The sequence below is a fragment of the Saccostrea cucullata genome, unplaced genomic scaffold (genome assembly GCF_032062105.1).
Source record: "Saccostrea cucullata isolate Sc308-1 unplaced genomic scaffold, CSIRO_AGI_Scuc_v1 ctg180, whole genome shotgun sequence".
NCBI lineage: Eukaryota > Metazoa > Mollusca > Bivalvia > Ostreida > Ostreidae > Saccostrea > Saccostrea cuccullata.
This window is the reverse complement of record NW_026936265.1, coordinates 180,187-195,598: the sequence shown is the minus strand read 5'-3', so window position 1 is coordinate 195,598 and position 15,412 is coordinate 180,187. Positions and strand designations below refer to the sequence as shown.

The window sequence follows — 15,412 nt, the reverse complement described above, 5'->3', positions numbered from 1 at the left end:
CTGTAGGCCTTTTGTTATCTCACCCGAGTTGAAAGTTCGTATGACCTGTTCTGAGCACATTTTTGTCTGTTGTCATTGTGTCCTCCTATAATCTTTAACACTTTCAACCTTTCAAGAACCACTGTACTAAGAAAAAACCCGAAACTTGCCACTAAACATTTTTGGTTAAGAAAAATTTTTTTCCCTCAAATGAAGGTCCATTTCATATTTCAAGGAAAGGTAATTCAGAATTCGTGGAAATTTATTAAGGAAGTTCCAAAGAATAATAGAAACTTTGTTTTTAGCTCTACTGGTCAGAGACCAGAAGAGCTTATGCGATAGAATGCCTCGTCCGTCCGTCTGTCTAGCTGTCCGTCTGTCTGTCTGTCTGTCTATCTGTCTGTAAACAATTTTTCAAAATGCTACTCCTCCTACAGTTTTGGTCCGATTTCAATATAACTTGGCACACAAGTAGACCACACTAAGATACATAATTTTGTGCATCGCTTTTTGATTTCGATGAACGGTGTTGCCGTGGTTACTAAAAATAGAAATTTCTTTGAAATTCTTTCAAAATGCTACTCCTCCTACAGTTTTGGTCTGATTTCAGTATAACTTGGCACAAAAGTAGACTACACTAAGATACATAATTCTGTGCATCGGTTTTTGATTTCGATGAACGATGTTGCCGTGGTTACTAAAAATATAAATTTCTTTGAAATTCTTTCAAAATGCTACTCCTCCTACAGTTTTGGTCCAATTTCAATATTACTTGGCACACAAGTAGACTACACTAAAATACATAATTCTGTGCATCGGTTTTTGATTTCGATGAACGGTGTTGCAGTGGTTAGAAATTTCTTTGAAATTCTTTCAAAATGCTACTCCTCCTACAGATTTGGTGTTTCAGTATAACTTGGCACACAAGAAGATACATAATTCTGTGCATTGGTTTTTGATTTCGATAAACGGTGTTGCCGTGGTTACTAAAAATAGAAATTTCTGTGAAATTCTTTCAAAATGCTACTCCTCCTACAGTTTTGGTCCAATTTTGATATAACTTGGCATACAAGTAGACTACACTAAGATACATAATTCTGTGCATCGGTTTTTGATTTCAATGAACAATGTTGCCATGGTTACTAAAAATAGTAATTTCTTTGAAATTCTTTCAAAATGCTACTCCTCCTACAGATTTGGTCCGATTTCAGTATAACTTGGCACACAAGTAGACTACACTAAGATACATGATTCTGTGCATCGGTTTTTGATTTCGATAAATGGTGTTGTCGTGGTTACTAAAAATAGAAATTTCTGTGAAATTCTTTCAAAATGCTACTCCTCCTACAGTTTTGGTCTTATTTTGATATAACTTGGCATACAAGTAGACTACACTAAGATACATAATTCTGTGCATCGGTTTTTGATTTCAATGAACAATGTTGCCATGGTTACTAAAAATAGAAATTTCTTTGAAATTCTTTCAAAATGCTACTCCTCCTGCAGTTTTGGTCTGATTTCAGTATAACTTGGCACACAAAACATTAAGATACATAATTCTGTGCATTGGTTTTTATTTTGATGAGTGGCAAGGTCCATTTTTCTATTTTGCTGATTTAAAGGTAATTCAACTGCTACTTTTCTCTTCCTTTGTTTTAAGTATAAACCAGTAGAGCTACAGTCTCGACAGAGACTTGTTTTTGGACTTTGAAAAATTACACATCATAATTGTGTACAGGAAAAATGTTTAAAACTGATGAAGTATTGTGAAGAATAGAAATCAGTATTATTTACAGTATGAAAAATACATTTAAAAAAATGTACTGGTACTTTGTTTGTGAAACACTGATGCCCTTGTATGGCAACATAGTGAAGGTTAAACTTTCTCAAATGCAAATCAAATATATAAATGGTACCCAAAGTAATGCCTTCTCACAAGAAATACAATTGTGATGTATGAAAGTCCTAGCACCACCTGTTCAAAAGTTCAAAGTTTTTGATTTCTAAAGAAAGGTCTTGTCACAAGGATTAAATATGTGAAGTAAAGTTTATTAAAGGGCCAAAGTTATAGTTTAGTCAAACTCCAAGGTCAAAGTTGTTGGAATCCAATGAAAGGTCTTGTCAAAAGGATTACATAATTATGTGATGTATGTCACAATGGATTAAATATGTGTGTCAAGGTTTTGGAATCCAATGAAAGATCTTGTCACAATGATTACATATGTGATATATGAAAGCTCTAGCCCTTACTGTTCAAAAGTTATGACCAAGGTTAAAGTTTAAAAAAAAAAAAAGTCAAACTCCAAGGTCAAAGTTGTTGGTTTTCAATGAAAGGTCTTGTTGAAAGGATTACATATGTGAGGTATGAAAGCCCTATCCCTTACTGTTCAGAAGTTATGGCCAAAGTTAAAGTTTTTTTAAAAGTAAGTTAAAAACTCCAAGGTCAAGGTAAAACTTGTTGGTTTCCAAGGTCAAAGTTCCATATGTGAAATATGTATTCAATTCAAAAGTTTGTGGAAAAGATTTTAGCATACGTGAGGCATGAAAGCCCTATCCCTTACTGTTCAGAAGTTATGGCCAAAGTTATTAAACTCCAAGGTCAAAGTTGTTAGTATTCATTGAAAGGTCTTGTTGAAAAGATTATATATGTGAGGTATGACTTGGCACACAGCTACACTATATATAATTCCATCGGTTACTGTTCAGAAGTTATGTTGCCAACTAAAAATAGTTTCTGTAAAGTTTTTTTAAAAGTAAACTTACACAAACTCCAAGGTCTTAGGTGCAAAAGTTGTTGGTTTCCAAGGAAATCTCTTGTCACAAGAATTCCATATGTGAAATATGAAAGCCCTATTCTCCACAATTCAAAAGTTATGGCTAAAGTAGAAATTTAGTTTTTTGTGTAAAAATGTGTCAGACTCCAAGATCAAGGTCAAAATTGGTGGTACCTAAAGAAAGATTTTGTCAAAAGGAATACACCTGTGAAATATGAAAGCCAAAGGCCCATCCAATCAAAAGTTATGCACACAAGGTAAGGTTCAATTTTTGTGATGACTGACAAACAGGCTGTTTTAAAGTACCATGTCCCTCCTTTGTTTTAATCTTCGATTACCTCAAAATTGGTGGTACCTAAAGAAAGATTTTGTCAAAAGGAATACACCTGTGAAATATGAAAGCCAAAGGCCCATCCAATCAAAAGTTATGGGCAAGGTTCAAGTTTTTGTGGACAAACAACTTTTAACAAAAAATTTCAAACTTATCCTTTGGCCATGACTTTTGATCAGGTGGTGCTAGGGCTTTCTTACTTTACATGTGTATTCACTGTGACAAGACTTTTCAATGGGTATTTTTTATGCGTCTGGATCAATAGATCGGGGGCACATATTGTTTTTGTCCTGTCTGTCAACTTTAACCTTTGCTTTAACTTTTGAACTATGAAAGATAGACTTCATATTTGATATGCATACTCAACTAATTAATCTCTTTCAAATGAAACCAAGGTCAATGACTTTGCGACATTGACTGTGACCTAAATGCTAAAAATTGCTTTTTCGAACCTTCGCTATAACCTTTGAACCACGAGAGATGGAGACTTTATATTTGGTATGCATACTCTACTAATTAAGCTCTTTCAAATGACACAAAGGTCAATGACCTTGACCCATATGCCAAAAATACTGCTTTTTCATACCTTCACCATAACTTTAGATCCAAAGGAGATAGAGACTGCATATTTGGTATGCAAATTCTAATGAGTTCTTTAAAATGGCTCCAAGGTCAATGATTGTGACCTATATGCTAAAAATAGATTTTTGAACCTTCGCCTTAACTTATGAACCATATGTGATAGAGACTTCATATTTAGTATGCATCCTCCACTAATTAAGTTCTTTCAAATGACATCAAGGTCAATGACCTTGTGTCCTTGACCTATATGCTAAAAACAGCCTTTTCAAACTTTGTTGCCACCGGGCACATAGCATTTCACAAACACATCCTGTTTGTTGACCATCACTTTTAAACAATAAGTACTTTAACTTTCATATTTCCTTGTTACAAGACCTTCCTTTGGAAACCAACAATTTTGACCTTGATGTTTGATATGCATTTGAAAAACTTCAACCTTAGCTATAAGCTGCCATACGTGGGTGTCAGTGTTTCAAAAACACATCTTGCTTTTGTTTGTATCATCTGCACTTAAGTTGGGGACACAAATTCTCCGTTTAAATCGTGTCATTTACCATATTTTACCATTTCATTCAAGCACTCCAACTTCTTAAAACTGACATAGGATTTTTCAGTGTGTGTTTGAAAGTTAGAATAAACAGTTGAACAACATTTTACCTTAAAACTTTGAGAGGCCTACCCAAAATCTACACCCTTGCTTATTTTGGAAAAATTTTGAATTGTTTTCCACCATTTGTTTGATTGTAAAACTATGGTATATCTGGTTGATCCAAGCAAAAATTTGAGCAATAAGACAAGCTGAAAAAAATATTTTGTTCTCAGTGGAATATACAGAGATAAATAAATCAACAAACAACAACTTAAATTATTGACAAACTTTCATTTGTCATATGTTTTAATAATTTTTTTGAAAAATTTTTCCATCTTCATTTTTACCAACATAGAATACAGAACTTAATATGAAACCTCTCCACTGAGGAATATATTACAATACAACTGAATATTTCTTAGTGGAGAGATGTCAGTCCTGCATCCTAGACAAGTTTACTGTACAAAAATATGACATGTAAACTGAGTGTTCATGTGCACACAAATAAAATCAATATCTCCAATAACAGCGGCTCACACAGCTCATGACTATTTATAGTTCTCAATCACATGATAAATGACATGAAATCAGAGTCCCTGATTGGTCAGATTCTACAGACAACGGATATATCATTAACACTGGAATTACAGCCCTCTTATTCCCAACTCACAATTTAACCTGAAGAAAATGATGATGGATTCCAGAAATTCTCAACACTTTCTGACAATATAAACTTTCCAAAATCTAACCCCCACCCTACCCCTTACCGCTAACCCTAAGACAGAAGTCATATTACAGATAAAGCCTTTACATTTCTTATGGAGTTATTTTGTGTTGATATAAAGATGTCTAAAATATTGAAATCCATTTCTTTACAAATAAAGTGAACTTAAGAACAGAATTCATTTTGAAAAGAAAAGGGATAAAACTCTTTAAAATAACTAAACTCTGTACAGAAATTATTGTAAATAAAACTAATGATTGCACTTTTTCCAAAAACAAATTTGCACTTTTCAATTAATTACAAGTAAACTATACACAATGAAAACAAAATGCTTTCCAAGTTTAAAAGTTTTCAATATTAAATCTTTGCTTACAATATATGTGAAAGTCTGTAAACAATCTGAAAAATTCTTTCTTGAGTGTTTATTTCCATCTGGATGATGATGGACAAACTGAAGAAATAAAATCAAAGTGAGATTCAAAAGTCAAACTTCCAGACGGAGTATCGAGCACACTGCAAAGCTTAAGACAGCTGGCTTGAGTACCCAGGTCTAATGACCATAATACATGTAGATGCCTTGACTGACACATAATGAGTAAATGACTTTTAATCACCATCCACTTGTTAACTGTAATGACTTAAAGACAAAACAAGTGCCCTCTCATACATAACATATATTGCGAGATCAAACACAACCTAGGACCCTGCCTTGGCATATAATTTATCACAATGTGCTGCGAAACAAAACATTGGCTTTAAATATTGTCCCTGCATATTAAATTTCGCAATGTTCAAAAGCTCTTAAACAATGGTGAGCACCCTGTCCACTGGTTTGTCTGAGTCATCATCACAAACAGACATTTAGGGATGATAACAATGATCAAGCATTCCTCCATTTCTCCTCCAACATTTACACAGGCAGAATGGCAGTAACAGCAGATCCAAGGAAATCCATCGTCGTCTCGTACTATGGACCATAAGGACACCTGTCTCCTTATTGTTCAGCTTTAATTCAAGTCCCTGTCTTCTAGATACCGGTATTCAAATGTAAAACCTTCCTTTTTCCTTTGGCACCACTTCTCATAGTCAAAATAGATGTATGTGCCCTGTAAACAAAAATAATATTGTCATATTTTTCATAAACAACCAAAACACTTACACTAATTATTTGACAACTTTTCTACTATAGGATTTTTTTTGGCTCATGTACAAATTAAAAGCTCATGGTGACAAAACGGTCAATTTGAAACAGATAGTTTTGACAGACAGATAGAGAAGAAGGTACAGGTTCAATACAAAGTAAGCCTGCTATTTTTCTAAAATATGAAAGTGATGTAAGAAATCAAAATTCATAGTTTCTGAATAATACAAATTCCCTGCAGTAAGAAAACATAAATCGTTTTTCTCATATGACCTCCTTCATGCTAATTGTGACATCATTAACTTGTGTATTTTCCTGTATTTTCTTAAAAAGTTGCAGAAGACATCAAGTTTCAGTGGAATTTTCTTTCAGACAGTCGCCCGGAAAGATTTTGAGATATGTGATTTTTCATAAGAGTTTACATAATATATCCAAAAATTAAAGTGGGCGACGATGGCAGACACTATTTTCTAAAGGAAAATAAGCACAGAAATGAGTCATTTTAAGGCTTTTCTGCATGAAACTTAGAAATGCACCAAATTAATGACGTCATACTACCAGAAAGGTCCTCATTCCTGCCATATTCTTTCATGATTTATCATATTCATCTACTCAACTATTGTTAAAGCCAATATCATAACTTTTTAAGACCTTTCAATTTTTAGGGCACATTAAAGCTCAAACTGTACCTTCTTCTTTGCTAACTGAAGCTCACTAAGAGTGTTTGGGTCAACGAGGTGAACAACTTTAATCCATTATAGTACTTTCAGATGAATATATACAAACCTGTTCATAATCCTCTGTTATTGTCTTTGGCTCTTCATGCCGCTGGAACCACATCATGTACCTCGTGTGAAATCGCCATGACTGCTTCTTTAAAGCCTTTGCTGCCAGATATTGAGCTTTTGTCCCCTGAAAATAGATTGGAAATTTGATATCTTAGAGGGATAGAAGATGGGAAATTGACTATGTATCAAAAATCTATTATTGCTTTAATTTAACATACTTTTTAACGAGAGGTTTATGTATGACATTCAGTATCTGGCATACATACCTCCATATAATAAAATATAAAGAAGAGTGTTTCTGTGGATAGTCGTTGAAAAAACTCAACCGAGTCTGCATGGGGTGGGGGCAGTTGTGGGTAAAAGGAGGGCGACGGACAAGGGTTTCGGGGAAGAAAAGACCTGAAAAAACAAGTTTCAAATTCCTGATACTTCAAAGGAAAAGAATATAGAGCAAAAATAGAAAGGTACAAAACAATGCCTAGAAAATGAAAACTATATCTGACTTTCCCTTGTCTTACCTTTGTCTCTCAGAGTCCGAGGGATGGGGTAAGTGATGATATGCAGCTTCTAACATCTGTAGTTGGTAAAAGTTTTCTCGACTGAGGGGTACGGGGCCCAGAGGCGCCACCCCCAGTAGTGGGTTGAGGTGTATGGTGGTGGTTTGCGGTTGTTGTGACGTCTGATCACTGGGCGATAATGACGTACTTTGTGACACCACTTGTGAAGAGGTTGGTAATGATGTTGTTAATGATGTGGAACTATTAAATTGCACTGAAATAAACAAATAGTCATTTCAGTTTCATTTTACGTCAGAATTTTTTTTTGACAAAATAAAATTTGTAACAGCACAATATTTGTTGCCTGCACTTACATCTGGATTCTGATGGCAGAGGAGGAGGTGTTGGTATCTGATTCTCTAGACCCGCATTTACCACTGCTTGTTGTGCTATAGACTTTAATGATGACATGGATTCTGAATTCTGTAAACAGGTAAATTATTTTTTATAAAGGAGACATTAAGTCTGGTAAAAAAAATTGAGCAGCTCCATTATTGTCTTCATGTGGTAATATTCATAAATGCTTATCAGCTATCATAAACATCTTATAACATTCAAGTGGTACTTTTACTTCAAACATGGTTATAAAAGTATACTCTCTGGCCTTTTCTCTACCTTTGGTCATCTATGTCAGTAAAGAGTACGACTGAATGTGCTCTATATTAAGTGGCCAAAGTATGGCTACTGATTTCCTGAAATTTTGTCATTATAGTCAATACTCAGTTTTAAGGAAGAAGCACTGCATATACCTTTCATTCCAATTAAAAAACTTCAACACTAGTAATCCAGATCCCAAATCAATAGGAAGTTTCTGGTGTTGAATTGATATTAAAGTACTTACACCATCATCCATGCCACTGATCCCTTTTAATCCTGATGCCACGGAACTCATTGGTCCATTCATAACCACCTCCATGGAGGGCGGATGTGAGATGGGTCCATTTGTTGTCTGACTCGAGTGAGAATTGCTTGTTGGTACACTATTTGATACAACCATTGGCATTGAAATTGAAAAGGGCACTGTTGTGCCGTTATTGGTAAACAATGGTGACGGGGCGGGCACTAAGGAGGGATTTCCTACAGGAGTCACTGAGACAGAGTTTGAATTAGAGTGTGTCACTGAAGATGTACTGCTGTTCACCGTTGAGTTACTATTTAAAGCTGAATGGTCCATAGCGTTCACTTGATTTTTTGTATCTGAAATTAAAATGCACGTGATATTATACAGTATATGCATACTTTATCATTCACCTAAATAATAAGTTACACAGCAGTTAAATATGACCACAGATTCAACAAATTCACAATGTATCTGTAAATCTTTTGAATGATCAAAACTCATTTCTCAGTCAGATATAGCTGCCATAAAGACCAGTTTTATTTAAGAATTTTGATGCGGCTTTAGAACTTTATATTGTAAAACCAGGTATTAAAGAAAAATCCCCTGGGTGAGAGATGGCAAACCAAAATCACTGAGCACAAATAATTCAAATACTTTATAAATGGTAATCATCAATGGTTGTGGAGGACCAATGCTTGTAAAAAGGTGCTTTTACAAACCATCTTATTATTATCTTTCACTCAATCAAATGTTGGTATACATTAATTAGTAATTTCCAGCTACCCTACATGCCAAGCTAGCCAACTGATCTGATTTATATGTACATGAACCAACTCCTAAATGTTGAATATGTATGTATGATTCCTTATGATGGATTAATAGAAATAGGTTTAAATTAATATACTGTGTATTTTAAACCATCTACGTACTAAAAGTTTAACGAATCCCAAATTTACACAAGTCTTAATATATATTTTAACCTTGTAATAATCATATATTTTCAATTTCCAAGCTTTTTAACATTAAATGTATGAAACAGCATGCAGATTTCAAAAGCTCAAATTAATTTAAATTACTTTACAAGATACAGGAACATGTACCCCATCCAGCATGCAGGTATTTCAAACATGGAAAATTCTAGATAGCATATTCAAATCTGACACCACACCATCCTAAACAAATCTTCAAGCAGGAATTGAGACAAGGCACATGTATTTTATATAATGATCTACTCTGGCCAGGTGACAAGGGCTAGAGGACATGAACCATCCCTTTCTTACCCCTTTTAACATAACGGTCAGATAAGTAAGACAACTTCATGGGGGAAATATCCCCCTGCCACACAGTGGAACTGACGGGTAACCTTGGAATGGCTATACCTAAAAATGTACAATGAAACTAATTTTCTAAATCTCTCCTGTAAACAACAGTCTGTAGTGACACACTTTTTTCCGATTATTAACTAAGTTTTTGTTGGAATGTTCAATATAGTGTCTTATAGAGAATTTCAATATTTCAAGCCTTGTGTAGATTCTTCTATTCATTCATTTGACTGAAAACACACCAGGAGGAAATTTACTCATATGTTAAAGTTAATTTGCATGTAGTCTGCCCATTGTAAATTCTGCACCAAGTGAAAACACTCATATGCAAATCTTGTTTACCCCCTGTTCATGTGCATTAAAATTCACTAAGGTAAAAAATCACATATATGTAAAAATTGCTCACCATGTGTAAATAGGTGCATGTAAATAGGGTTTTATAATGTAAAATTAATTTTCTCTGTAAAAATATGATAAAAATACAACTTAATAAAGTATCACATGCTCCTATACTGCAATACAACATTTCACTGCTTTTATCACATGCCTCTACTAACTGAAGCACAATAGACAAGTGTCATAATCATTCTACATACATGTACATTAACCATAATCCAGAGCATTTCAATCTATTACAAATCATGCTCTTTATTTAATAAATTGTCAAGAATCTCTACCCACTACATAACCTGCCATCTTATTATTATGTTTATGTGCTTACCTGTACCGTTATTTTGTTGTGAACTGGCGGCTACCGAAGAGAACCCTGTTAGAGGTGGTGGCGTGGAATTTGGACGATGATTGCTATTTGAATTTTCTATGGTCATAGCATTCCTGTAAAAACAAGTTCTAGGTAACATTGTCTCAAAAATAATATCCAGAAAAAAAATTCATTATCATCATTAAATATATCATAAGTGTATTGCTAGAGTATGCATATACAAATTATATAAGCATTTACATATACACATGTTTACATTATCATACTACTTTTTTTTGTATTTTTTCAAACAAATTGGATTCAATTGTCAAGAATGTCATACCCCTGGAATAACTTTGTAGGAGTTGATGGAACTTTGTTATTGACAGGAACATTTGACAATGAATTGTTTATTGATGGAGGAGAAATCACAGGTACTGACTTCTGTAAAATAACCGTAAAGAATTCATTTAAACATCACATCAGAGCAAACCAAATAGGATAAAATATCATATCAGAGCAAACCAATTAGGATACAGTATAACTTGATTATAAGGGAGACACTAGGGCCTCAATTTTGTTTTCCTATAATTGAGATTCTTTAAATCCAAGAAATGATTAAAATTCCTTTGTTTGGGAGTCAAAGAAAATTCTTTGTAACTGAGATTTCATTATCAGCAAGTTCTTTTTAACCAAGTTTAACAGTTTGCAAACAAAATAATTAATGAAGTCCAACAGAAAATCTGAACTTCAAAATATAAATGTACATGGAAAAGATTTATAAAATTTTATGCAATTCAAATATTAATTTTAACATCAAATATGAATTTCTTACAGGTTCTAGTTCTGCACTGAGAGCTCGAATACTGTCATCATTTTGTGATTTGTGTCTTTTCCTCTCATCATCTGACCTTTCCTGAAATCATGTAAATTTTCATTATAGATTTGAAAGTTGTGGAGTTCAATTCCCAGTTTCAAATGTCTGAATCTTAACTCAATGTAAATTTATTTAAAATGCTTTTTGTCAATCTTACTTTGGAATGATTCAGACTAGGACTGGGGGAGGGTGAACTTGAATTTGTTGAAGTTGGAGTACTTGATAATGCTTCCATGTTGATATCATCATTCGGTGGTGAAGATGCAAGCATTTGTGCACCTGCAAATAGAAGTTACTTTCTACTTTGTAGACATTTATATTCATGTAATTACATCAAATTGTTACATTGATTTCATAAATTTTATTGTATCTTCACTCTCCATCCGATCATATTCTTTATTCATAAATCTGTATGAAAAGAAATAAAAATTAGAAAAATGATGCTTCCACACTATTTTGACAACCTCTGGATATGTAAGTTTACTTTAAGTTATTTTACAAGTTCTTACATTTTTAAGTCTAGAAATGAAATACTCATACATAGAAAATGAAAGTAGTTTACCAACAGAGAAAAATCACAAAACTTGAGCTTGAGTGGAAGCTTAAGGACCAAATTTTGTCTTAGCTTTTAGGAGAGTCTGAAAGAACAAGTTTTCATCATACCTAAATCCTCAAGATCCAAATCATCGTAAAGAAATTCATTTTCTTCAAAATCGGGTTCCTGGTTAAACTCGACATAATACTCTACATCATCTTTGATTTTCTTTATCTATAAAACAAAGAAAAAGGTCAAACAGTAACTATTTTTTTCAATTCTTATTCGCAAGTTTATAAATTGAGATCAAGTGAGTGAAGATTGTGTAAAAGCTCAGTCAGCTCACCTGATCCAGTGGGATTGCGTCATTATCAACCATACGAAGAATGGTTTCTAATTGCTTTATATGGAATTTGTGCTTGTCCATATATCCCTTTAGTTCCTCAAATCGGTCTTGTTTCTACAATGTAAACCAGTAGAATGGTAATAAATTTGAAAAGAGGTATGCTTTATTTCAACAAAAGCACATCCTCTTTTTCTAAAATAATATTAGAAGTATGTATATGTATTCAACACAACTGAAATAGCACAAGCACATTTTTCAATTGCTAATGGGTATTCTCAGACTGCATTTTTGTGTTGATTGACCTCCGGTTAAAAAGATGAAATTTTAGTTCACTGCACCACAACGATGCATCTCCAAAAATTAAAAGTATTTGTTGGTTGCCTTCTCTTCAACAATTTTTTGCCTTTGTGACATGGATATATTTGAAAAATAATTAAATAATTTTATTATTGTTTGATAGTTCCTCTATTCCTTTCATACTTGACAATTACTTCAGTAAAAGTATTTGTTGGTTGCCTTCTCTTCAACAGTTTTTTTGCCTTTGTGACATGGATATATTTGAAAAATAATTAAATAATTTTATTATTGTTTGATAGTTCCTCTATTCCTTTCATACTTGACAATTTCTTCAGTAATAATGCTTGTATAAAACTAATACTGTATTCCAAAGGGGATGGCAATGGTATCATTTTATTTTTTTTTAAAACATGAAACCATGCACAATGTACCTCAAAACTATATGAAAAAAATTAAACGTACATCTTTATCCATCTTCTTTTTCTTTGATGTTAGCTTTTCAACATTACTTTCAAACTGATCCAGTTGAATATTCAAGTTGTCAATGGTTTGCTGAAGAGAATAAAATTATAAGCTTTTAATTTTAAAACTCCACTCAAGCAAATATAAGCCTCAGTTAATGTCCAAACTCTTATATATCTTGGCCTTTTACCTCTGAAGCCCATTTTTAATAAGCACGGTACGTTTGATATTTGGTTGGAACATATTATTCATAAAATAAACTGAAAATTTATTCTGATATTCTCAGATAACTACATACATGTATTTGTATGGGGTATAACAGTTACAAGAAATAGAAAAAAATCATTTTAATCATTTTGCATCACCATTCAATAATCCAAGTTGTCATGATTTAAATTTCCACCAGAAATACTTTCAAAGTTAACTTCATGTAATTTTGAGGTTTGCTATTCAAAATGAAATTTCACATATTTCATAGCAGAAACTTATTTCATTTCATCAGTTTTGTTTCTGCATTCCATTTCCTTATTTTAAATTGATGATTCGTTTTGATTTCTGCTTTGATTTTAAAAATAATATTTGTTGTCCATTTTATGCTATTGTCATAATATCAATTTAATAAGACTTTGAAAAGCATGTGTATGATTTTTTTTTTTTAACATGTAAATTGAAACTGACTGAACATGTTGTTGAAGTTAATACTACAATGAAAACAAGAGGCCTAGGGGCCACATCGCTCACCTGAACACATTGGCTAGGAAAAAGCACAGATCAGATCAGAACTGGAAATTTACTGGGGGGGGGGGGGGGGTGTTCCTATCCTCCCTACCCCAAAGGGCCATGATTTGAACAAATTTAAATCTTCAATACATGAGGATGCTTACATGTCAATAATATGACTAAACATAGCTTTTCTGTTCTTGGGATTTTTCCTTTATTTTTCTATGTAAAACTTTCATCGGCCATTGTGGCCCCACCCTATCCCTGGGGGTTATGATTTGAACAAACTAAAATCTACACTATAGTCTAAGGAGTATGATTCCATATAAATATCACTAATCTACACTACCTGAAGAATTCCACATGAGTTTCATCTTTCCTGGCCCAGTGGTTCTTGAGAAGAAATTTTTTTTTAAAATGCCATTAATTTTTCACTAATTCATAATTATCTCCCCTTGGAAGAGGGTGAAGCCCTTCATTTGAACAAACTTAAATCCCCTTTACCCAAGGATACTTTGTAGCAAATGTTTGAAATTGGCCCAGTGGTTCTTGAGAAGAAGAAAATGTGAAAAGTTTACGATGACAACGACGACAGACAAAGGACAAATTTTGATCAGAAAAGCTCAGGCTCAGGTGATCTAATAATAGATAGTTTATATGTGCAAATTGGCCTTAAATTGTCTTGAGAAAAAAAGCATTATTAATATACATGTTTAAAAATACATTGAAACACATATGGAAGTAAATAATAAACTGATATGCAGCTTAATGGTGAATACTAACCGAAAGCCAGTTTGTCATTTCCGACTTTTCCTTAGCTGCTGGGTTCAGCTTCGCAGCAGCTCCTAATCCTTCTTTTGAATATGCCTTTGTCTTGGTTTCCCTTTCAACTACTTTAAACCTTTCCATTTGCTGTAAAAATACATTTCAATTAATATCATCAAATTGTGTTGGAAAAATACATGTACGTTTTTTTCTCACTATACTTGTACATAGTGATGGGGAATCAGAAAAAAATCAGAATTGATTATCGGTAATAATCGGCTGGGCATAATCGATTAATAATCGATTATAATCGAAATTTTGAACTTTAATGAAATTAATATAGAAAAGTTAAAACTTATTCAGATTTCTGTCAGACTTTTACAAAAAAATCAGTTACTTACATAAAATATTTAAAAATGTTAATTGAAATTTCTTTTTAAAAAGTGGAAAATAATATTTTGTTTAATTTAAACAATATAGGACTAAATCCATGCAATATCATACCTTTCATTTAATACATGTATTTATTTCTTAAAATTAGTTTTAATTAGTTCAAATTGCAGGTTTTAAAAGTAGTTATCCAGAAGTAAGACTTGTATTTATGATTATAATTCCATTTAAAGATTAACTAGACTAATTATGTTTTCCTTTGTGTAGTTAAACCTTGCAATATCACTGTTTCCTGGTATTAGTCTAACCCCATATTTAATCATGGCGGTAAAAGCACACTCTTTGCACTTGGATTTGGTAATAAAAATAAAGTATGACAATTTTATTTTTTTGTTAGCGATGTCGGCGACATTTATTTTATAATCAATTAGTAGAATCGAAGAGCTTCTAACGACCGACAATCGATTGTCGGCGACAATCGTTCCATCACTACTTGTACATGAATATTAATAGTGATCATTTCATTAATAATTTGGATAAAGAATATTTAAATCTCTATCATACCGTCTCGATGAGCTTCCTATTTTCCACCAGACACCTCTTGTCTTTGATGTCACTACTTGCACACCATGTTTTGATTTAAATAAAAAATTCAAATCAAATATGAGACCTGTTTTCAAATTTGTTTGTGA

General features: G+C 33.0%; 1 protein-coding gene across 1 annotated transcript; it reads right to left on the bottom strand.

The window, feature by feature from the left end:
• Positions 1-4,526: 4,526 nt before the first annotated feature.
• On the bottom strand, positions 4,527-15,353 carry LOC134245171 (CCR4-NOT transcription complex subunit 3-like). The gene is made up of 15 exons (XM_062727429.1): positions 15,285-15,353; positions 14,349-14,477; positions 12,846-12,935; positions 12,087-12,200; positions 11,869-11,974; positions 11,363-11,484; positions 11,164-11,244; positions 10,672-10,772; positions 10,350-10,462; positions 8,307-8,662; positions 7,780-7,888; positions 7,427-7,679; positions 7,175-7,307; positions 6,907-7,032; positions 4,527-6,085 (listed from the first exon to the last, which is right to left on the bottom strand). Exons 2-15 carry the CDS (start codon positions 14,472-14,474, stop codon positions 5,987-5,989), a joined length of 1,929 nt encoding a protein of 642 aa, XP_062583413.1. The 5' UTR covers positions 14,475-14,477; positions 15,285-15,353; the 3' UTR covers positions 4,527-5,986.
• Between the last annotated feature and the right edge of the window lie 59 nt (positions 15,354-15,412).

Coding starts and splice junctions, on each gene's coding strand:
- LOC134245171 (XM_062727429.1), bottom strand. CDS start 14,474: ATGGAAAGGTTTAAAGTAGTTGAAAGGGAAACCAAGACAAAGGCATAT. Junction 11,485..11,868: donor TTTGGATCTTGAGGATTTAG/GTATGATGAAAA, acceptor TTCTATTTGCAG/GTGCACAAATGCTTGCATCT. Junction 7,680..7,779: donor TCTGCCATCAGAATCCAGAT/GTAAGTGCAGGC, acceptor TGTTTATTTCAG/TGCAATTTAATAGTTCCACA.